The sequence below is a fragment of the Manacus candei genome, unplaced genomic scaffold, assembly GCF_025592945.1.
Source record: "Manacus candei isolate 608988 ecotype Guabito, Panama unplaced genomic scaffold, ASM2559294v1 h1tg000005l, whole genome shotgun sequence".
NCBI classification, from domain to species: Eukaryota; Metazoa; Chordata; class Aves; order Passeriformes; family Pipridae; genus Manacus; species Manacus candei.
Window position 1 is genome coordinate 24,738,221 of NW_026138053.1, and position 23,777 is coordinate 24,761,997.

Genomic DNA, 23,777 nt, shown 5'->3' on the forward strand with positions numbered 1-23,777 from the left:
CTTGCAATTTAAATCCCCCAGGTTAGGCTGGCAACAGCAGCCTGAGGATCATAGAGTTGGAGTATTTGGGTTGGAAGGGATCTCTAAAGGTCATCTAGTCCAATGCCCCTTGCAATGAGCAGGGACGTCTTCAACCAGACCAGGTTGCTCCAAGCCCTGCCAACCTAACCTTGGACACTTCCAGGGATGGGGCATCCCCAGCTTCTCTGGGCAAGCTGTGCCAGTGTTTTACCACCCTCATTGTAAAAAAACCTTCCTTACATCTAACTTAAACTGACCCTCCTTCTCAACATCCTTATGTGATGCTGATGGAACCCTGCAGGTTCCTGGTATAGATTTGTCTTCTTGCTAGAAAATGGGTTGGAAACATCCAGCAGTCACCTCTTGGCTAGAAACCTAAAATTATTAGCCAGAAACCAAGTGGAATTATGATATTTATATTTATATGTGTAAAATATCATATCTATTTATATACTTTAAAAGTGGGTTTCTCATGGTCTCCAGGGATACTTTCTAGCTTTGCCCCGAGACCTGATCTGCCCATAATAGACCTTTTACTTCATTCAAAACCTCCCAAAGTTTTGAAGGGCAGCTGTGAAATGGAGAGGAGAAGCCTAATTTCATTCTACTGCAGCAGCTCAGCAGCATGAAGGCAGCACTTCCCTGGTTCGTGTTTCTCCCAGTCGGATCTCGGTACGGCTGAGTGCTAAAGGTATTTTTTTTTTTACTTGAGATCTTGAATTCTGCAGAGACCAAGCACTTATTTCTTAGGATCAACAGGGGAAATTTCTTAGCTCTCCCAGTAGGGTGGAAATTTCAAGGTCTGAAGCTATAATATATGTAGTCTTTCAACATCATTAGAAGAGGGGTTTTCTGACAGAGCCACCGTGATGCAAAGCAAACCCTCCTGCCTGTGAATCCCAAATCAATCAGTGCTGTGGTGTCACGGTGGAGGTAATTTGGAGGTGCTGGAAAAGGAGGGGGAAGTGGCACATTGCTAAATTGCTGGGTGGCAGATGAAGGATCTTATAAGTAGCTTTTACTGCAGTTTTCTGTGGTGCCATTTGCCTTAATTTAGTCCTTTCAGTTTTTAAGGTGCCTGGGTGAGTTTGGAAGAGGGCCTCCAGGCAGGAATCCCCAGTCACTTATAAAGCAAGGCCATTATAGTGCTATAATGACTTATTTGAGGCAGAGCTGGAGTGGACCCAGCTCCATCCTAGCCAAGTTCTGCCCTGGGCAGCATATGGAGGGATGGATGTTTTTTACTTTTCTTGTGGCTGGGTCTGAATTAAACTAACAACTAGTTAGCAACTAACAACCAGAAGGTTTTGTTTATTATTTAGGAAGTGTGAGGATTTACAGGGGAGGGTATTTCATAGAATTATAGAATGGTTTGGGGTGCAAGACACATTAAAGCTCATCTCATTCCATCCCCCTGCCATGGGCAGGGACACCTTCCACTATCCCAGGTTGCTCCATACCCTGTCCAACCTGGCCTGGGACACTTCCAGGGATGGGGCAGCCACAGCTTCTCTGGGCAACCTGTGCCAGGGCCTCCCCACCCTCACAGGGAAGAATTTCCTCTTACCATCTTATCTAAATCTCTGCTCTTTCAGTTTAGAACCGTTCCCCTTTGCCCTATCACTATCTGCCTGGACTTACCTCGTGGCATTAAAACAACTCCACAGGAGAAATGTCTGGCTTGTTTAGAGCCTGGAGGGCTGTGTGCTCCTTATCTTGGGTGAGAGGAGTCCCAAGGGGTGGGGAAGGTGACCCTCAGGATGCAGCAGCAGCGTTAGATCCCCCGGGAGCCGAGCGAGCGGCCGCTCTGGGGTGGAGGAGCAGGGGCTGCCCTTTGCCCCTGGCCCATGTGGCATTGGACTTTGGAAGTGGCAACAGGGAGTGGAAGAAGAGCCCCAGCGGCCTCTAAGCAGGTGTGTGTGGCTGCTGTGGGGGGTGGATGGTGGTGGGAACCTCTGGCTGAAAACTGGGGGGCCCCTCGGTGGGACTGAAATGGTGTTTATGCCTGGGGACTATTTAGGGCAAGGATTTACCCGGATTTCACCTAGAAGGGCACAACCTGAACCACCTCTGTTCAGACCTGTGTGTCTTCCAGTCCTGAAATGACCACAAAGTGCCTTAGAATTTGAGTGAGAGGGGTGAGGAGGGGTTCAGACAGTGTGTGACCATCTGCCAGTGTTTGGGGAGGCTTGTGGTAATGGGGGCAGTTTGGGTACCAATACTGCAAGAGGAGATGAGGGGGGCTCGAGGGTGACACTCCCCCCCTGGCAGCTGGAGCTTCACTCGTGTGCTGACTTGGGTTCTCCTTAGAATCTCTTCTTCTGCATGGAACTGTTATAATTAATAATTAATTCTGCTGTCTACTTGGAATTCTTTCTGGACCTGAAAGGCAGGAGGAGAAATCCCTGTTGCTGTCCCATCCCATAGCTCACAAGAGCATAGCTCCACTGCTCCCTGTCTCTGTCCTTACTCATTTCTTTGCACATAACATCTTGTCCTGCTCAGAGCTTTGACAATATCCCCTCCCTACCACGTATAAAATGGGGTTTCACTGCTGTGTCACAGAGGTGAGGGTGTTTTCTCACCTGTCTGGGAGGCCTGTGACCAGTGGTGCTTTGCAGCTGGGAATGCAGGAGGATCCTGCCTGGATGGCACCTATCTAAGGGGGCTTTATAAGCAAGATGGGGACAAACTTTATAGCAGGGCCTGTAGCAATATGACAAGGGGCAATGGTTTTAAACTGAAAGAGGAGAGATTTAGATTAGGTTTTAGGAGGAAATTTTTCCCTGTGAGGGTGGTGAGGCCCTGGCACAGGTTGCCCAGAGAAGCTGTGGCTGCCCCATTGCTGGAAGTGTCCCAGGACAGGTTGGAGGGGGCTTGAAGCAACCTGGGATTGTGGAAGGTGTCCCTGCCCATGGCAGGGGGTGGGATGAAATAATCTCTCAGGTCTTTTCCAACTCAAACCATTCTAGGGTTCAAGAATGCTTCCAAAAACGGCCTATTTAATGCTGGTGTTTTATAGGGACCTTGAAGTTAAGGCAGATGTGGGGATGGCTTTTCCTTGCCTCTGGGCATCTTGGAAAGGATGCTGGTTTTCCAGCATGCTCCCAAAAGCAGAGAGTAGCTGCCATGGGGGACTTGGAGGGGAGTGAAAAGCTGTTGATCAAACACACTGTGGCTTTTCCCTTGCAGGCCGCCAAAGTCGTTTGGGACTTTAGCTCCCCCAAACCGGAGAGGATCTTGCCGGCAAGCTTGTGATGGACCCCCGGTCCCCTGCCTGGCCCCCCCAGCCCCGGGAGAGGCCTCCAGCCTGGGGGGCTTGGGCAGAGGGGCACCCCGGCCCCCCCTCCCCGCTCCGGCGGCAGCTCCTCCGCGCAGGGCATCCCCCTCGCCCCGGCTCCTGGGACGGGAGCCACGTCCCGGGATACCCCCGGGAGGAGGGACACCCCCCCCGCAGGGACACCCGCAGACGGGCCTCGGGGGCCGAGCACTACGGCAGCACCTACCCCAGCCCGCCCTACTCCAGGTGAGAGCTGCTCCCGCCGACCCCTCTCCTCCAAAACCCTCCTGAAACAGGGATCGCCCGTCTCACCGCCCGCGGGTCCTGCCCTTGTGGCTGCGCAGGGAAGCAGCGTGTCAGCGGGGGATGTTCGGCTATTAAAGCAGCCCCCGACTTGTGTGTTTAAGGCTGTGTGGCAGTCGTAGCTCTGATTTCTTCTTCCAGCTGTGGCTTCTGTGGTTGCCGTTTCACACGCCCCGTCTCGGTCCCGAGGTGCATTTTTCCCGCGGATTTGATTAAATGCAGTCCTTTTTTCCGAAGTGCAAGGTGAACAATAAAAATGCAGAGGCTAATACGGGAGCAAGAGGCAGCCTGCAAGCTCAGCTGCTGAAACAGCAGAGGGTGGATGGATAAAATGTGGGCTGGAGGATGCTCTTGGTGCTGAGAAAGAGCTTCAGTGCTCCGGCAAATTTGGGTTGATTTTCCTGAGTTATGGCCCTTGGTGAGTTATGGAGTGGGCACGTGGGGTTTTGAGGCTGAATGATGCTCATGCTGGGAAGGGGGTGTTGCACAGGGCTGACCAAATCCCTGTGTAAATTGGGAAGGGTTAAGCAACCTGAGTGCCAGGTGGGTGGCTTGGGCTGGGAGCTGTGGGCACAGCAGCTCCAGAGCTTGGCAGAAAAGACAAGGGAAGGTTCCAGCAAGGCCTTAGTGCCCCTTCCAGTGCCTAAAGGGGCTACAAGAGAGCTGGAGAGGGACTTGTAACAGGGGCATAGAGTGACAGGACAAGGGGGAATGGATTAACGCTACCAAAGGGCAGGGGTAGATGGGATATTGGGAAGAAATTCTTCCCTGTGAGGGTGATGAAGCCCTGGCACAGGTTGCCCAGAGAAGCTGTGGCTGCCCCATCCCTGGAATATCTCAAGACCAGGCTGGGTGGGGGGTTGGAATGAGACGACTATTAAAGGTCCCTTCCACTCCACACCATTCTGTGATTCTCTGAAACTGGGCATCACCTGAGACTTCAGTGCACAGCTTTCTCACAGGTGGGGATGGGAAGGTATCCAGGCCTCCTACTGTTCCTTCCAGGTGCGATGCTGGATCGGTGTCTGGCCCTGCCACTGGGCAGGGGGCCTGGCTTTATTTCCATCCCCATTCCTGCCTCCAAAGGTCCCATTCTTTGCACAGGTTTAACCCCAGATGTGGTCCAGAACCCACAGTGGTGCCCTTCCCTCCTCAGATTATGCTGTGTTGTTTTTCAGGCAAGGATATGAAGACCCCCACTGGCAGTATCCAGCAGCCAGCTACAGGGATGACTATCCCTACCAAAGCCACCAGAGGCAGCCGGTGGCCTGGCAGGGTGACAGAGGTATGGGTTTATCCTTTGGATCTCAGGATGGAGGCAGCTTGCTTGCAGAAGAAGTGATGCTTTCTCTGGGGTGGGCTCTTCTCCCAGGGCTTGCACATGTGCAGGGCTTTTTCCTGCTCACACTCCTGGGTGGTGTTCTACCTGTGCAGCACAGGCTGCCAGTTTGCATTTAGGAAACCTGAGCAGGACCTAGGTCCACCCAAGGAATGTTTGATCTTCATTTCCACAGCTAAAATCCTGTTTCATTCCTGGTTCCGGGCTGAGCTTGATGGTGCTGTGTGATCATGGTGGCCAGGGCCTCTTTTCTGCTGTTCCTGGAGTTTTGGGGCTGAACAGAAGGGAAGGGAGGAAAGGGGAGAGGACATCAGTGCTGTGTTGACAGACATGTCCAGGAGGGTGTTATACCTCCAATATGCCAGGATAATTTGGAAGCAAATGGGGTGTGCATGGCAGATTGCTGGACTCGTGGCTTTTCTTTTGCTCTTCATTGTTGCTCTGGAGGGGTGGTGCTAAATCTTGATTCCCTCTCTAGACCCAAGACAGGGAGAGCCTTATGGCAAGAGCACCAGTTACCAGGGCCAACACTACTACAGAGGCTACCACCCCAACCTGGCCACAGGCCCCCCGGGGCAGGACAGGTAAGAGTGGGCACTCTGGGCAACCTGGGGCAACCATCGGCCACAAAATCAGTGGGTTTGTGGCTGGTTCCAAAATTTCAGACCTTCAGGGTGTCTCCCTTTGCTCCCACCTGCAGGATGCAGACCTATGGTTCCCACGAGGAGAGCTACACCTCGGCTGCCAGGAGGGAAGGGGTAGGGGGAGAAACCCTTGGCAGCAATTCAGGGGAGGCTGGTGGCCAACCCCAGGAGGTAACCTCAGTATGGGCAGGGGTGGAGGACAAGAGGCTTGGGGGATTTCCCAGAGATTTGGGGAGCAATTCATTTGTCCCCACTCCAGCTGAGGAGAAAAGGGACACTTTGCTATGTTGCACTCAGTGTCTAACAGTCCCTGGGGATTATTTTAATGGGTTATTAGTGTTTATGAACTCCATCTCCCGGGCTGGGAGGAGAGGTTTAGGTTGGATATTAGGAAAAAAGTCATCACCAAAAGGCTTGTCAAGCCCTGGCACAGGCTGCCCAGGGAGGTGGTGGAGTCACCATCCCTGGAGGGATTTAAAAGGCTCGTAGGTGTGGCACTTGGGGTAGTGGTGCAAATGGCTAGGTTAATGGCTGAACTCAGTGATCTTAGGGGTCTTTCCCAACCTAAAAAATTCTATGATTCCGTGATTCAGTCTTCCCTGGGTAGCTGGCAGCTGTGTGTCAGTGTCAGCTCCGTCAAACCAGTCCTGCTCCATCACACTTGTGTCCTGATTGCTGTTTTGCCAAGGAAAAATTAAAACATCAAATGAAAATATCAAATCAAAGCTGCTGTGGTGATTTTAGTCCTGGGTGATGCTTTTTTGGGTTCTCAAGCCCCATCTCCTTGGCTGTGTTGAGGAGCTCATCTTAGGGCCAGGACAGCTGTCAGGCTAGACCAGTGCCTGATGTAAATTATTTTTCCAAGCCTTTGCAAAGGTTATGTGCCAGGATAAACCCAAGATGCTGCAGGGCATGAGCTGGGAATCAGCTTTGCCGCTCCCGCTGGGCACTTTCCTGGAGCAGCAGAGCTGTCCCACTGCCCTGGGAGCAGGAAAGCAGAGGTGTCCCTTGTTCCTCAGCCAGGTTTGTGTTCTCCCTTCCTTGCAGCCCAGCCTGCTCCTGCAGTACCACGAGTCAGGGCTCAGCTCCAGCAGCCACGAGCTCAGCCAGTACATCCGTGACGGTGCCGACCAGTATGATCCTGTGCTCCCAGGGAGCTGGAACGTGGAACAAACAGGTGAGCTGTGGGGGGGGGGTGATCTGACAAGGAGGGAGCAAAGGAATAAATGGCTGGGGGTAGGAGACTGGCTGTCTCACAGCTTTGGTCTGTTCCTGGAGGAGGTTTTGCAGGCACAAGGTGTGACTGTGGGGCTGTGGGGTGGGAGCGTGGTCTGGGGGCTCTGCTTGGGTAGGTGCAGGACCTATTGTGCACACCTGCTGCTTTTGGGGACAGTTCTGGCATAGGGGGGTCAAGGGAGAGCTACTGAAGTTGTGGGACAAGGTGGGAGCTGGTCATGTCCTCCATAGTGGATGTGAGGTGGAGTCATGTTTTGATCTGATTGACAGACACTTCTGCTTGAATTAAGGTGCAAAGTAGATCATATGCTGAAGTCAGTAGTATGGATTTTATTTAACAGTAAATGTGAGGTAAAGAGAGAGAAGGAAATAGGAAAGGGCCTGGAGAGGAGGAGATACGAGATACCAAGCAGAAGACATTCACCACCTGTGGATCCAGCAGCATCCTGTTGGTCCTTCTTCACCCTGGGCTTCTTAGTGGAGGGAGTCCTGGAGTTGTTCTTCTGGGGATACCAACTTCATACAGTCCAAGTTCTGGGTATCCATGAGGTGGTCGCAGATGCTGTTCCCATAACTTGAGGTGATGTGTCTGAGCAGTTGCTTGCTTTCCCACAGCTTGCCACAGTGGAATTTTTGTCTGGATGCATTAACCAGGCTGTGCTAACCAGATCTCACCTTGCCAAGCCTGGAATTAGCACCTTCCCGTTGCAGATTCCTCCCTCCTGTGCTTGTCTCACGTTCCTGCTGGGGTGGCTTATCCTATGGCAAGTTCTTTCTGTGGCCTTGACAGTGCTTGAGACAGGCAGCTGTGCTCTATAAGTCCTTACAGGTTGGCATGAGGGGACTCACAGTGGCCTGTGTGTCATTGCAGGGGGTCCCTTGGTGCCCACCCCGACCCTGGCCGTTCCCCTCAAGTTCTCTCGGCCGCACACGTCGCTGTGCTTCGGGGCTGGAGGACACCTGGTGCTGCCACGTCCCCACCACCCTGCAGAGGGGCAGCTGGCCCACGTTGAGCTGCACAGCCTGGAGGTATGACACAGCCTGGACCCCCAGACTCCCCTGGTCCCCTCGCTGGAGTGGCTCCTCCTGCCCTGAGGGCTGCAAACACCGTTCATCACCCAAATAGCCTCCTTAGCAGCCTTCCTGTCCCCTGCTCCCATCTTCTCTCCATCTCACGTGGATTTTTGAGTCTGCATCGTGCCAGGCTCTGCTTTCAGCCTTCACCTCTGTAACCCTTGGCACCTGCTTGCAGTGATCCCTTCTGATGGAGGGGGACAGATGTGCTCTGTAACTCTGAGGGACAACTCCACTCACCCTTCCTGAGGTGCTTCCTGAGGCTGTATCCATCCCCAGAGCCTACCACAGCATTTCAGTCTCCTACTTTTCCTCCCAAAGGAGGCAGATGCCATCTCAGCAGGCATTTCTTTCCTGGACTTTAGCCCTGGGTCCGTGTGATGGTTCAGGGTCTGTGCTCGGGGTTTCCCTTAAGGCAGCACAGACAGTGGGTTCACTGGCACCACGGAGCCCTTGGCCAAGGCACTGGCTTTCAGATTGCCCGTGGGGGGCTGGCCTGGTTGCTGGAGTCCAGCTGCTGAATTTGCTTCTGTTTTTCAGGCACTCCTTCATGGCACAAAAGAGCTGGAGGAGCTGCAAGCCTTCCCAGGGCCCCTGGCCAGGTATGCTGCACCCACAGGTCCAGGAGCTGTGTCCTCCTGGCTGTCTTCTTTCAGAGGAGACATGAGCTCAAGGCAGGCTCCAGGGTCCCTGTGGTTTTGAGTTATCTGCAAAGGCCACATCTAAGTTCAGGGTGGGATCCCAGCCCCTTTGATGCTGTGTGGGTTGATTTGGATAAAGGGAGATGTTTTGGGGTCCTTTTTGAATATTCATGGGGTGTGTGTTCCATGTGGTTTGTATGTCTGACCTTATTTTGTACTGATGTCCCAGAAAAATGATTTTTTTTTGCATCTCTTTGTAAGTCTAAAGTCCTGGGTCAACCTGTGGTTAAGCTTTTCCTAAGGTTTTTGTCCCCTGAGACTGCTGAGCACAGAATGTGCCTTCATCCAGTGTGGGCCCTGGTGTGTTGCATCAAGTTGTGTCTGTGTTGTACTGGTTACAACAGTGTGTTTCAGGCCACTCACAATCCAAGCAGGGAGAGAAAAGGAAAAACTGTTTACTGAGCAAAAGGGCTGCATATACACAGAAGCTGGGTAGAGGACCTGGAGGTCCCCCTGCACTGTGCTCTCAGGAGACCTCACTTGGAATACTGAGTATAGTTCTGGTTTCTCCAGCATAAGAAGGACATGGGAACTGTTGCAGAAAGTCCAGGGAAGGCCCATGAAGTTGATAAAGAAACTGGAGCACCTCCCCTATGGAGACAGGATGAGAAAATTGAGGCTGTTCAGCCTGGAGAAGAAAAGGTTGCGTGGAGGCCTCACATCAACCTCTCAGTCTCTGAAGGGGGACCTACAGGGAAGACAGAGAGGGAATCTTCATTGAGAACTGTAGTGATGATAAGGGGGAATGGCTTCAAACTGAGAGTAGGTTTAGATTAGATATTGGAAAGAAAGGCTTCCTGAGAGGGTGAGGAGGCCCTGGCACAGGCTGCCCCGAGAAGCTGTGGCTGCCCCATCCCTGGAAGTGTCCAAGGCCAGGCTGGATGAGGCTTGAAGCAACCTGGTCTAGATCAAGGTGTCCCTGCCCATGGCAGGGGCTGGAATGGGATGATCTTTAAGGTCACTTGTAACCCAAACCATTCTATGATTCTGGATTACCACTCGTGCCAAAGGGTATGTTGGGAATCTCCATATAATACCTTGGTTTGGTTGAATCAGGATCAACATCTCTCTCCCCATCCCCAGTCTCTCTCCCCTGTCTCATCCATGCTTTCTTTCCAACTCTCTGGCAATTTTATTGTACAACAGCAATTTTGCCTGACTTGCAACCAGCTTAAAGGTTTCTGCTCATGTTTCAGTCCCAAAGAGTTTGTGGTCACAAGTGTGACCCTCCACTCTGCCAGTTAAGTAACAGACTGTGCCTGCTCCTGCAGCCTCAGACATCCATGGATGTAATGGCAGCCCAGCAAAGCAAAACTGAGTTCTTTGCAGATGGATGGAGGAAAATATTACTAGGAGGGCACAGAGAGGGCTTGAAATGCACTTGGCATCCCTGAAACACAGAAACCTGCAGAGTTGTAATAATGAGAAAATTTGGGTGGTTTTGAGCTTAAATCTGCTATGTGGTCATTGGTACTGGGGATCTTCTCCAGCTCTTGCTTGGAACCTTTGGCATTCCCATCAGTGAACCTGGGGACTCTTTAAGCCTGAATGATGTCCTAGACTGCTTTGCCTTGGGTTTCCTTGATGCCTTTCTCTGGTGCTGTAGGGAAGATCTGCACAAGGTGGATGTGATGACATTTTGCCAGCAGAAGATCGCCGTGGGCTGTGACCCCTCAACACAGAGGGGCAGAGATTCAGCTCTTCTCTGGAAACTCCTGGTCCTCCTCTGCAGGCAGAATGGGGTAGGTATCCCATGGAAGGAGATGACTTTTTTGATCTGAGAAATGAGACAAGTTGTATATCCCGTAGGTGCCTCTTGATCCAGTAGCTATTTTTAAGGGGGGCATGTACCTTAAGAGAATCCCATTTCCATAGCACTATCCATCAGTTTGATGCTGCCTGGATATTTGGAGCAAATTCTTCTCTGTGACTGCTTTTGATCCTCAGGAACCACCACCAACCCAATGAAAGGGACTAGTACCACCTTCGCTGAGCAGCCAGCACCTGCATGTAAAAGGGGGTTGTTCCCTTAATCCATGGAAATCCACCCCATCTTAATCTGTGGTTGCCTGTTGGAAGCAGGTGGATAAGGTCTTCAGAGAGAGTGCAGTGAAGGTGTTCCTAGTTGTGCTGAATCCTTTTCTCTCCAAACCTGTGTGCTGGTGGCCAGGGCTGACCTGACTGGGGCGATGCGCTGGGATGAGGATGTGGGTGTTGTGAGGGTGTTGGGCTGGAAGGGCCATCAACCTCTGCTTGTGGGGCAGCCTCCAAGTGCCTCATTCCTTCCCTTTCCCAGTCCATGGTGGGCTCGGACACGGCCGAGCTGCTGATGCAGGACTGCAGGCGTGAGGAGAAGTACAAGAGGCAGGAGCCTGCAGCCAACCTGGTGGGGCTGATGGACGACGAGTGGGCGTCGCGGCAGGCGGGGACGCTGGACCTCATCACCGGGGAGGTCCCTCCCGTGGTGGAGACACAGGCACAGATAGTGGAGAAGTTCACCAAGCTCCTCTACTATGGCAGGAAGAAAGTAAGTGGTGAGTGGGACCCAGGACAGATGGGGCTTGAGGGTTTGTCCTCTTCAGGTGGGTTTTAAAGGGAAGGGTGGCCAAGAGGTGGCTGTGGGATCGACCCTTCAAATTGTGTTTGTACAACAGGGCTTTTGGCAGTGATTTCCCACCACTGGGAACTGGGATGGGGGATCCAAGTGAAGATGTGATGCAGAGGCTTTTACCAGCACTGCACCTTTAGTTTCATAGAATCCTAGAATGGTTTGGGTTGGAAGGGACCTTAAAGATCCTCCAGTTTCAACCTCATCTGCAGCTATGATCTCCAGGGATACCTAAGGCAGAAGGAGAAGACAGGAGGGTTGGATGCAGAGGAATTTGAGTGCCCAGGCTGGGATCCCCCAGCGGTGGCATTGAGAGCTAGCAGGCAGCACAGACCGCTGGAAAATCAGGAGTCCTGCAAATCCCCAAGCGACAATATTGCCATGAAGGTCCAAGTTCTTGTAATTGTTCAAGGTAGAAAGATAAAGGGATCTCTCTGGAAGAGATTTTTGAAGGGTACTAATTACAGCCAGAGCAGTTATGGGCTCTTCTCTGAGCTGGGGGAGCAAAGGATTCCCTGGCAATGGAGGAGGGCAGGGAAGCAGAGTTAATGCAAACCCTTTTTCTCCTCCCCCTTGGCCTGCAGGATGCTCTGGTCTGGGCCATGAGAAACCAGCTGTGGGGCCATGCCCTCTTCCTCTCCAGCAAGATGGACCCTCGGACCTACAGCTGGGTGCTCACCGGGTAAGTGGGAGAAGCCAAAGCAGGGTGTGATGCTCCATGGCTTTGCCAAGCCTGCTGTCCCTTCAGTGCCCTCAGCCCCAGAGCACTGCAAAAAGGGCATTGATTTCAGGTGGAGCTTTTTAGAGGGGGCAAAGAGGGGAGAGAGCATTCATCCAGATAGGCCTGAGTCCTTCAGTCTTCCTGATGGACAGGAGAAACCAAGTGAGGGCTGGAAAGCAGGAGGAAAGCCATTCCCTGGATGTGTGGTGTTGATTTATTCTGAGTCTTTGGCTTCACCTCTGCACTAGCAAAGGCAGCCACGGGGCAGGGGGAGCTGAGCCATCTTCCCTGTGCTCCAGCCTGGTCCCAGCTGTTCATCCCACTCGTATGAACATTTTCTGGCAGAATTAACGTACTTAGTCTGGATTGGGCTGATCCCTTCAGGGAGAGTTAAGCAGAAATTTTCTGTCTTGTGGAACCCAAATCCTTTTAAGGAGGTTTTATCCCTTGTTGTCCTGGAGACCTGCCTGCTCTGGAGGTAATGCAGATCGTCATCCCCGTGGGCTGATGATCCTCTCTGCCTCCTTTTTACAAGGACATGGAGTGATAGGACAAGGGGGAATGGCTTAAGCTGAAGGAACGTAGATTTAGATTGGATATTGGGAAGAAATTCTTCCCTGTGAGGGTGGTGAGGCCCTGGCACAGGTTGCCCAGAGAAACTGTGGCTGCCCCATCCCTGGACGCATCCAAGGCCAGGTTGGACAGGGCTTGGAGCAACCTGGGATAGTGGAAGGTGTCCCTGCCCATGGCAGGGGGTTGGAATGAGATGATCTTTTAAGGTCCCTTCCAATCCAAACTATTTTGTGATTTGCTGGAAAGTCCCTCAGGACGTCACTTTCATGGAGCATTTGGGACATGCCCTTGGAGGTGAATGAGGGTTTGGGGTCCCTATCTCTGCTGTCTCCTTGCAGGTTCACCAGCACACTGGCCACCAATGACCCCCTGCAGACCCTCTTCCAGCTCATGTCAGGAAGGATCCCTCAGGCAGCGCTGGTCTGTGAGCAGGAGGCTGCCCCTGGCACGTTCCCCTGTGCTGTCACCTGCCTGTGACACCCACCTTGTGGTGACAATCTCTGCTCACCTTTGCTCTCCTCCGTCTCCCTCCAGTGCTGCGGCGATGCCACGTGGGGGGACTGGAGGCCCCACCTGGCTGTGATGTTGTCCAACAAGGTTGGAGACGTGGAGCTGAACCACCGAGCCATCGTCACCATGGGAGACACTTTGGGTGAGCTGAGACCATTGGGAGCAGCTGTCATGGGGGAGTGGGCACCTACAGTATCAGAGCTGGAGCTGCTCAGGCTCCCCTAGTTCTACCACTGAACTGAAACCTAAGTACAGAAATCAGCAGTCAGGGAAAACGGACAAAAAACACGGAGAAGGGAGGGGTTGGGGTCTGCATGGACAGAGGAGGAAGGCAGGGCTGTTGGGTTTGGGCTTTTGTGTGAGCTTGGGGGCCTCCAGCACAACACTGACTACGTGTGATGTCTCAGGACTTAAATGTTTGCCTTTTCACTCCCATCCAGCCAGCAAGGGAGCAGTTGAAGCAGCTCATTTCTGCTACCTGATGGCAGACATCCCTTTTGGCTACTTCGGGGACAAGGCAGCCCGCATGGCCCTGCTGGGCAGCAGCCACCGGTGAGCGAGCCCGGGGGGCTGATGCTCCTGCCAGGGGCACCTGTCCCACCTTCTGCCCACCCCTGGGATCTCACTCCTATGCCAGAGCAATCCCTGTTTGGGGTTTTGCTGCTGTGAATGGAAGCTGTGTGGGGCTTTTTGGGCAGGGACCTCTGCTCTTGCTTGCTGACCCTACTCTTCCCTGCAGCCAGGTGTTTGCCCGGTTTGCCAGCACGGAGGCCATCCAGAGGATGGAAATCTTGGAGTACTGCCAGCAGCTACGACAGCCTGAATCCTTCCTGCTCCCCTTCCAGGTAGCAGAGACGCTCAAGTACATCCTGTGCAGCAGCTCAGACCTGCCCCAAAACATGAACCCATCCTCATAAAGCCAAGAATTCAGGCTACTCCTGGGGCTTGTTCCCTTGCTGGGCTTTGGAAGTGATGGGGAGGCTGCTTTGGCACAGAGGGGGGTCACCCAGGGCAGATTTTGGGGTGCACAGTGTGTGTGATCAGTGCTTGCTCAGGTCTGGTTGCCTTCCTGCTCTCTGGGTGGTGGATGGGCTTGTCCCATGGCAAACCAGCACCTGGCTGTTGCTGCCTCAGGCACTGCATGGATTGGGTGGATACATCCATGGGAGTGTTCCAGGCCAAGTTGGATAGGGCTTGGAGCAACCTGGTCTAGTGGAAGGTGTCTCTGCCTCCATGGCAGGGAGGCTGATGATCTTTAATGTCTCTCCCAACCATTCTGTGACTCCATGGAGCTGCTGTGCTCTCCCCACCACCTGCCTGGTTCAGGGGGTGGGGCTGGATGCCCCCATGGGAACGGGTGGAAGTGCCCCTGAGTTGCAGGTCACGAGACCCATGATCTGAGTGCTCCAAGTCACACTGGGATGATGTGCCATGGCAGAGGGCACCCCCAGGCACATCCCTGTCCCTCTCCCTGCTCCCCTGTGTTTCCCTCTCCCCAGGTGTACAAGCTGCTCTATGCCTCCCGCCTGGCTGACCACGGGCTGCCAGCCCAGGCCCTGCAGTACTGTGAGCAGATCTCCATGGTGCTCCTGCACCAGGACCCGACCACCCACCCTGTCCTGGCCCAGCAGGTGATGAAGGTGAGTCTGGGACATCCTTCATCCTCAGCAGGGTGTGATACCCACTCAGGAGCTGGTGTGGTGGGAAGCATCCTCGGTTTCTCCTGTGGCTGGCAGTGCTTGGCAGCTCTGAGCAGCCCCCCAGGGTTTGCTGCCTGGTGTGGGTGGAGCACAGCAAAGCCAACACCTCTTTGGGGTCTCTAATCCCCACGGATTTAGGGTAGAAAGCAAGGGAATTTTGTTGACTGCCAAGTAGGGGCAGAGTTATTTGGAAATAAAAGATGCTTTTAGTTCTGGAATGCTTCACATTTCCCTTCCAGTACATCACCCATGACTCTGGTTACCTGCTGGGAGCATTTTTGGAGTGACAGTGAGTAGGAGCATGTCTCAGCTTGCAGCACCAAGCACAGTCCTCTGCTTCATGAGGAGGGTGCTGGGGCAGGGAGGGGTGAAGCAAATCGTCCCAGGTTCCCTGGGAAGGTTGGGAGCTGTAGGGAGACCAGGTCTGTCCTCTCTGTGCACATCACCAGGGCAGTGCCAGGGCTGCTTAAGCCTTCCTCCATCCTTTGAGACAAGGTTGGATGGGGTTTGGAGCAACCTGGGCTAGTGGAAGGTGTCCCTGCCCATGGCAGGGGGTTGGAATGAGATGATCTTCAAGGTCCTTTTCAACCCCAAACCATTCTGTGGTTCCATGAAAGGGGCACAAGCTGTGGTGCCCCTGAGGTGAGGGGCAGCAAGGATGCCCATCTGAAACAGGTGCTGCTGAAATCACCCAAAACTTGGCTGGCACGGCCCCCCTCCCCCCCCAATCATTGAAGCCTATTTACTGTGTAACAGCCTCTCAGATCTGCTGTTCTGCTGGGGATAATGCTTCTCCTGGGAGAAAACACTTTCATCTGAAAAACTAGTGCATTCGTAGACGCTCTTGTCTTTGATGTTTTAGGCTGTGTTACAAATTATGATACACATTAGTGTTTGATTAAGACTTCCCCTCTTTTGAAGCTAGGGACTATATACAACCAGGTGCTGGTTCATTAATATTGGATCAAAGTGCACATTAGCTTTTGGATTAAACATTCCTCCCGTTTAGGAGTAATCATGCTTATAATTTCCTTTTTCCTGCAATTGATTTAGGATGAACATAGGTGTGTTTGTAAAGAGGTGGGACAGTGGGTCTGTAGGGAGTTCAAACTCCTGGCTGGGTGCTGGGTTACTCTGCTCTCCATGGCCAGGCCCTGTCCCAGGCTGGGCTCTGGCTGTGCAGGTCGTGTCTTGCTGTAACATCAGAGTTGGGAAGTGTGTTTTCTGCTCGTTTGGAGTTTGTTTTTAAAAAGTTCAGGAATAGAAAGAAATGTCTGATGGAGAATAGTGTGGAAGGGATAGCTGAGACCTGTGTGCTGTGGAGCTGCAAAGACCTGTGTGACTTTGAGTTGCAAAGTCACCTCTGGATGGCTGTTGGTGGCCCTTGATGCAGCAACCTCATAGCAAAGTGTCAAAGATAAATGAGCATGAAGGAGCTGGGGGATAACTTGATAAACCTCCAAGAAGTGGGTTGATGCCAGCAAGAGAAAATTCAGTAAAGATGTGGATGAAGAGCAGTGCTTTGAGTGTCATCTCCCATCATCCAGCTGTCTTAAAACTGGACTCTTGTCTAAGCAATTCCTTCAGGCTGGGATTTAGCTCTGCAGGGAGCCCTTCATCTCACCCTGGACTTCTGGGTTGCTCCAAAAGAACCTCTTGCTCCATTGATGGTAGCTGGAGCCCCATGTCACTGAGAGGGCTGCAGCCAGGGCAGCAGGACTCCTCTTTTGCAGGAGGAATTAAACACACAGCAGCAATACTGCAGAGAGGGACCTGGGGGAGACAGTGGAGTATGGAAAAAATACCGAGCAGCAGCATAACAGGATGTTGATACAAAAGGAAAAAAAAAAAAAAAGCCAATGTTACAGTGCTACTCAGGGTTTTAAGAGCAAAAACTGCATGTCTGAGACAAGGAGGTGATAATCCCCCTCTGCTGGGGTCTCAGGGGTCTTGGCTGGGGCACTATGTCCTGACTGGGAGACAGGGCCAAATTGGAGCAAGCGCAGTAGAGGAGAGTTGGGGTGATAAGAGATTGAGGAGGAAATGACCTCTGAAGAAGGCCCCGGGGTTATTTCTTCTAGGCAAGATATGCTGGGGGGGGAAGGGGCCCGGGGGATGAGATAACAGCCCTCTGGCATGCAGGAGGCTGCTCTTTGGGGATGCTGCCTGGCTGTCCCCGAAGCTTCCACGGGAGCAGGGATAGAGAGGCTTAATTTGTAGCAGGGAAGATTTCACTTAGATATTAAGAAAAAACTCTTTAGCTCTAAGGATGTTAAGCATCAGGGAAACAGGCCTGGGAGGCTGTGAAATCTTCTCAGAGATTTGTAAGCACAGATCAGACAACCACCAGCTCCTGCCCATCCTTGTGGGGTAGGTGAGGGGCTGATGCACAGCCCTGCAGGCTGGGCTCTTTCCAGGGCTCCTGGTGGGGTGTCCTGCAAACCTGGCAGTGCCCCAGGCTGGCTGTTAGGTGGGAAAAAGATGATGATAGTTACCTGCCTGTTTGATGTGAGGAGCATTTTGGCCACAGGTATTTTGGCATCTCTGTGGACCTGCTGAGACTCCCTGCAGGGCACAGGATGGGCCAGCACCTCTGTGGCAGTGTGGGCGAGGGAGAAAGCCCTGCACAAGAGGCTGGTGTTACTTTTACCCCCATATTGTGAAGTGATGCTGTTTTCCCCTGACCCGTGTGCCCAGTTGATCCCTGTGGATCTGACATGTGTGATGATCTCTGTTGTCCTCCTGGCCCCCCAGCTGGCTGAGAGGCTGAAGCTCTCCGACCCTCTGCTCCTGGAGATGCCGGAGCAGGACCAGACACTGGAGCCCGACTGGCTGGAGCAGCTCCGAGCCTGCTGCCGGGAGTGGGAGGTGAGGAGGAGTGAGGATGGAGTGGGACAGCTGGTCTGTGTTGTTTTGTCTGCAGGAGCATCCTCCTCTGTCCTCAATCTGAGGGGATAAGGAGGGATGCTCAAAGGTTGTTGTTTCCCCGGCGTCCTCTCTCTCGGCTTGCGAGCCCCGAGATGTGGGCTCTGCTGTGGGACCTGCAGCTTCAGTGTGAGCAGAGCTTCACAGCAGAGAAAACACTCCTTCTTTTGGCTCAAGGGGGGCAGGCAGGGGCTGGTGTGTGGGTGGGTGATAATCTCCCCTTGCAAGGAGGATGTTGCAGAGGACACTGGTGGGGTGTCACCTCGCGGGTGTACTCCTGGGTCCTTCGGCTATACCTGGTCCTTGGATGAATGCTTTTTGTTCAGGTTTCATGCCTGCTTTTGGTTTTGTGGCCTTCCCCATCTCATTTCTCCTGACTGCTCCCAGTGGTGCTGCAGCCCACCCTCACTTGCTAGGACAGAGCTGTCTCTGTGCTGGTGTAGGTCTCACCTGCAGTCTGGTGCAGGCTGTGAGGCCCAGACCCACAAGCACCATGCTTTCCTTTACATTGGCCTTGTGGTTTCCTTGGTTTTTGCTCTGTGACATCCTTTTTTCTTTCTGTTTTGTCATGTTTTCCCTCTGACTCCTTGCAGGTGGAAGATGACCTTCCTCCAGAGGTGGTCCCTGCTCAGCCAGAGCTCTCCTGTGCTGTTCCTCCCACAGCAGGTAAAGAAAATGAAGCAGCAGGTTGTGGTCACCACAGCAGGCTTTTCCATATGTGGAATTGTGCTGTCACGGGCTGGGGAGCAGCTCCCCACTCCCTGGAGTTTTTTCCAGCAGTTACTCCTTGCTCCTTGCATCCCCCAGAGCTCAAAGGTTGCTCCTGCCTGGATGCATCCCTCAGGCATAGGCTGCGAAGTGAGGGGTTGATACTCATGTCCTCACACAAAATCTGAGTAATTTGGGCCTAATTACCACAGCTTCAGGGGTCCCTGTGGGTGCTGTGGGAGGAGAAGAGGAGCTGGGGGTGGGTGCTGGATGAGGGATGTGCCTCCTGGCTGAGCCTCAGGGGAGATGGCCCCATTCCCAGGCAGTCCTGTGAGGGTGCAAACTGGAGCTGAACTAAAGGGATTTCACACTTACAGAGTGAAGGATTTGGGAAGGAGCTCATCCTGCTGTGTGCAGAGCTGCAGGATGCCTGTTGGTGAAGCCCCAGCATTTCCCCTTCCCTGCTGCCTCTTTGACCCCTTTGCTTTGCCTCTTGGTGACCCCAAGAGTCCCCTCCAGCATCAGCTCACACAGAGGGCCAAGAGACACCAGGATGAGGGACACAACCCTTCCCTGGTGTGAAGGGAAGAGCTGGAGAGCTTTCCCTTCCCAGCTGGACAGTGCATCCATTGGGATCTCCCACTGAGGAGAAGCCAGGGGCTGGTGACCCATCAGCATTGCTTCACATCCACGTCCATCAGCTGGGAACCTCTGCACAGCCCCCTGCTCCTTGCTGCTGCTTGGATCTAGCTCTCTGCTGGGAATGCTGGCACTGAAGAGTGGAGAACAGAGGCTGGTGCAGACAGGATGAAACACAACTAATTCCTTCAAGATGTTGCTTCCTATCAGCTTCCCCTGCTGCTGCCAAATTCCTTTTCAGAGAGCTTTCCCAAGTAGTAAAAAGGATCATCAATCCTGATTGCCTTCTGCTGCTATCAGGACTGAGGCTATGATCTTCCTTCCCTGGAAGGAAGTCCCAGGTGTGATGATCCCCTTGGCTTGGCTTCTCCAAGCAGTCAAGTCTGCTCGGTGTGGTCTCTGCAGCTCACTTTGCCAACGCTTGGCCCTTTTGTTCATTGTGAAGGGTGCCCAGAGTCACCACCTGAGGGACTCTGCATGCAGAGAAAGCTGGCTTGGGGCTGAATCCATCCATCTTGGAAAGACAAAGCCTGAATGAGGTGCCAGAGAGGGATATCCACATGGTCACGACAACCTCCCCCTCCATCCTTATAGCCTGGGCTGTCCTCCCTGACTTTTTCCAGCTGAGCTTGCCAGGCAGCATCAAATTGAGCATCCATCCTCCTCCCTGTGGGTCTTGAGCATCTCCAGGCCATGTGGGAGCAGCTCACTGAAGCCAACCCTGAGCAAGCTGGAGGCAATGCTGGCAGCAAAACAGAGGGTTTGGTAGCACTGCATCCAAGAGGTGCCATAGTCTTTCCCTATGGGATCTGGGTCCTGCCTGCCATGTTTCATGGCAATGGGAGAGAAGTTTTCCAGGCTCAGTGTGTTTCTGGCAGGAGGCTGCTGAGCTGGAATAAACAGGACTCCCACCTGGGACCAGTGTGTGTGTTAAATAAAACAAATCCCACTTGCTCAACCAGCCTTTCAAATAAAAACCCAGCCCTGAATAAATCTGCTTAAAGCAAGAAACTCATCCATGGGCGCTGCTGTGGAGCAGGAATAAAACTTCCTGGTGAATTTTCTTTCCTGCTCAGAATGTGCAGCAGGAATGAAGGAAAAGGCTCAAGGCCCCAGGCTCCTTTGAAATTCTGGTGCATATGCTGCTTGTGGGCTCTTTGCTTCCATATCATTCCCCTTCTGAGCTCCTTTGCAACCTCAGGCACGTTCCCAGGAGGTTTTTCCCCCCCTGTCTTTCCCAGCCCACCTTCCTTGAGGCCTCTGAAAGGTTCCTGCTGCTGTGCTGTGTCCTACCTCCTCCCTTGCTTGATCCCTGGGGTCTTTCCTCCTTCCCCCAGCTCCCACTGATGTGTAAGGGAGAAGGGGATAATTCTGTGCAGAAGTCTGATGGAATTATAAACATTATAAAAATTGTAAGCTCCTGAGGTGTGGTTTTGTTGGTTTATTTGCAGATGGAGAGCCTGTCAGTGAGCTTCCACGGAGTGAAGGCTACCAGTACGACCCGTGGTCCCAATCTGTGCCACCCCAGGGACCCAGCTCCCAGGAGGATGTGTCCCCCTGGTCCCCAGCCCCTGCTCAGGCTGAAGAATCACCGCTGCTCAGTGCTGGCCAAGAGCTGCAGCCCCCCACATCCTCCCCAGGAACAGACACCCCTCCAGGAGGGGGTTTTGCTGAGCCCCCTCCGCAGCCAGTGCCGCCAGCAGGTGAGTGCTGCTGCCTTGTTTCCCCGAAAAAATCACGGAATCCCTGAATGTTTGTGCTGGGAGGCACCTAAAGCTCATCTTGTTCCAGCCCCCTGCCATGGGCAGGGACACCTTTCACTAGACCAAGTTGCTCCATGCCCCATCCAACCTGGCCTTGAGCACTTCCAGGAATGGGGCAGCCACAGCTTCTCTGTGCCAGTGCCTCCCCACCCTCACAGGGAAGAATTTCTTCCTTAGAAATTGCCTTTAAGATGCACCAGTTCAGCCTTCACCTCCCTGGTGCTGGCAGGGACAGGGACCAAAATGGCCTTTTGCATCTCTTGGGGGACATCTTGGCCACCACAAGGGTGACTGTGCTCTGGGATGGGATGATAGAAGCACTGGAAATAGCTGTGATGGATACATAAGAGCTCCTTGGGTCAAACCCTGACTCTGTCCTCCCTTCTGCCCTGCAGGAGGAGGTGGAGAGCCCTGGGATGACCTGCTGTGCCCCAGGAGCGTGCAGCCAGCCTTCCCAGCAGAGCAGGTGAGTCAGAGGGGCCAGGGACACCATCCCACTGGGGGTCCTGGGGGAATCTGGGACTTGGTGGCTTATCCTTCCACACACTGAACGTGCACAGAATCCCCCCATCATGGTGTCAGTGGTCCCCCTGGGGGACAGCTTCCCACCACTGGAGTGCCTGGCTGTGCCCTGCTGTGTGTGCTCCTGCTTACACCTGCTGTGTAAGGGATGCAGGGTTCCCTAGGGATGCTCTCCACTAATGCTGGCATGGAGGATTCTCTGTGTAAGGGATGCAGGGTTCCCTAGGGATGCTCTCCACTAATCCTGGCATGGAGGATTCCCGGGGCACCCTGACCATGCCCTGTGTGGCCCCTCTGGGGACAGCACGTGGCAGCTTCAGTCTGTGACAGCAGGAGGAGTTAGAGACAAGGACTCGGACTGCCTCGGAGACCTCCACTGTCTCCTTGGATGACAGCCGGCCTTCCTCGGAGAGCGAGGACGCTGCCCAGGAGGAGGCAGAGAAGCCGGATGAGGACAAGGTGAGCACGACATGAGCCTTGAGCTCTGAGCTTGCATGTCCCTTTGCCAGCCCAGCCCCTGGCAAAGCGGTGCCCATTCCCAGCAGGTGTCTGGGGGGGCCCCAGGGCATTCTCACCACCTCATCCCTTTCCTCTCTTTTCCTTTGTGACAACCTCCATTTCCCAGAGCTCTGGATTCAGGTGGTTTGGCTGGTTTCGGTCGAAACCCACCAAGGAAACTTCTCCCAAAGCCTCATCCGAGACAGACTCAGACTCCTCCATGTTGGAATCACAGGTAGGGGACAAAATGCTGTCCTGGCCCTGGTGACACCCCACATGACACATCTCCCCATCACCTGCTGCTGCTGTACTCATCCAGAGGCTGTGCCACTGCCCAGCTCTTTGTGGCCGTGTCCCTTTCTGTGTGGGGACAGAGCTCGACTGGGAGCCCTTTCAGCCTGGAAGTGAATCCTTGATTAATAATAATTGTAAATTTATAAAGCCTCTTTAATGTGGGAGGTCCTCTGAGCCCTTGGCAAACTCCACGGGGATTGCTTGCTCTGCACTGGAGCAGAACACAGCTCTGAGTGGCAGGTTTTAGGAGCTGAAAGGATGGGAAAAGCTCTTTAATTGGAAGCACAGCAGCAAGGGGGAAGCAGCCATGTGTGGTTATCCCAGTCCTGGCCAAGTCCTCAGGGTGTCACATCCCTGGGGGTGGGCTTGGAGCTAGGTCCACCACCCCTGAAAGTTTCCTCCTGGTTGAGAAAGACCTACAGTCCCAGAGCAGGAAATTCTGGGATATTATTCCAAAACTAGCAGGAAATGAAGAATGGAGGAGGATCCATGGACCTGGGTGGCCCTTCATGCTGTACCCAGGCTTGGTGTCCAGCCTTCTGCCTAATTCAGAGCTGTGGGGTGGTTTACCTTTGTGGCAGGGTTGCTTACCCTGACCCTGTAGCCACTCCTTAGCTGGGTTTCCTGCAGCTCCTGGGGCACCTCTCCAGCAGGACTGGGTGCAGAGTGGGACCCCAGACGTGTGGTGTGTGGTACCTGGCACAGGGGTTCTCTCACCACACAAGGAGTTCCTGCTCTAAACGGGTGGCTGTGGTTTCAGGAGCGGACATCGCCATCCCCACCCGATGCCCCTCTCACAGCTGGGACAAACCCTTTGGCTCAGCCTCTCTCCAGAAATCCCGGTAGGTGCTGTGTAGGTCCCCTCACCCCTCTCCCCAACAACCTTTTAGAATCTTCTCTTGACTTTAAGGTGTGGGGTTTTTTTGTTGTTGTTTCTTGCCCCAGGAGGAACACCGGTTCAAAATACCTTTGGTTTTAGTCCAGTGTCCTTGGAGGTGACAGGCTCACAGGACAGGGATGGAGGGCAGTCAGCAGGACAGCAGGTGAGGAGAGGAGGGGGATGTGTCTGTGCATGATGAGGGGTGTCCAGGACACCTCTCTGCTTGGGGAGGCTCTGAAATTGGGGGGTGGCTGTTAAATTTCTTTCTCTTCAGCCCTTCCAGGCAGGCTACCCTGGGCCTCTCCCACCACTGGGGACAATCCCCCTCTACAACCCTGCCCAGGTCTCTCAGGTGAGAGCATCTCCCCGAGAGGTTGGGCGGTGCTGGATGGGGCTGGGAGTGGTTCTTGGCTTTGGGGGGACAGCTTCTGGGTTTGGAGGGGGGGGTGTCTCCTGGCTTTTGGGGTGATGCCAGATTTCAGGCTATCTGCCGTGGGCAGGGGGACTTGGGGGACACCAGCCCCAGGTCTGAGGGGTTTTATAAGAAAATGAATTGGTGGAGGACAGTGATGGGAGAGTGATAGAGGATGGAAGTGGTGGGGCGGATCTATGTGTGGCTGCATCCTGATGCAGCAAATCCACATTTTGGGGTACAACCGACGCTTACACCACCTCTCTCTCTCTGTTTCCCAGCTTGCTGCTGCTGCCAGACCCACCCAACCCAGGCTGCTTTCCCAGCGCCGCTACCCCAACCCACTGTGAGGGGGCTGGAGGGGTGGCACGTATCAATTGCAGGAAGTTTTTTAACCAAATTGGTGTTTGTGGTTATTTTGGGGAG

At 53.5% G+C, this 23,777-nt stretch overlaps 2 protein-coding genes across 3 annotated transcripts in view; one reads left to right on the plus strand and one right to left on the minus strand.

The window, feature by feature from the left end:
- The window catches only part of RASAL2 (RAS protein activator like 2), a 184,068-nt gene extending 182,209 nt beyond the window's left edge, over positions 1 to 1,859 (minus strand). The window contains exon 1 of the mRNA XM_051805739.1: positions 1,663 to 1,859. Coding sequence (XP_051661699.1) covers positions 1,663 to 1,672 — 10 coding nt within the window. The 5' untranslated portion in view covers positions 1,673 to 1,859. The remainder of the gene's footprint in view (positions 1 to 1,662) is intronic.
- SEC16B (SEC16 homolog B, endoplasmic reticulum export factor) lies at positions 1,801 to 23,734 on the plus strand. Of its 2 annotated transcripts, none has more exons than XM_051805842.1 (26): positions 1,801 to 1,934; positions 3,214 to 3,547; positions 4,783 to 4,889; positions 5,422 to 5,527; positions 5,644 to 5,758; positions 6,635 to 6,764; positions 7,695 to 7,852; positions 8,438 to 8,499; positions 10,205 to 10,340; positions 10,895 to 11,125; positions 11,791 to 11,888; positions 12,839 to 12,920; positions 13,035 to 13,152; positions 13,451 to 13,562; positions 13,750 to 13,855; positions 14,510 to 14,650; positions 17,465 to 17,578; positions 18,229 to 18,301; positions 20,434 to 20,685; positions 21,141 to 21,211; positions 21,598 to 21,726; positions 21,893 to 22,000; positions 22,820 to 22,901; positions 23,005 to 23,102; positions 23,214 to 23,291; positions 23,633 to 23,734. In XM_051805842.1, exons 2-26 carry the CDS (start codon positions 3,279 to 3,281, stop codon positions 23,699 to 23,701), a joined length of 3,045 nt encoding a protein of 1,014 aa, XP_051661802.1. In that variant the 5' UTR covers positions 1,801 to 1,934; positions 3,214 to 3,278; the 3' UTR covers positions 23,702 to 23,734. The 2 variants fall into 2 exon arrangements, with proteins under 2 accessions (XP_051661802.1, XP_051661812.1); XM_051805852.1 differs by having other exon boundaries at positions 21,601 to 21,726.
- Positions 23,735 to 23,777: the final 43 nt, after the last annotated feature.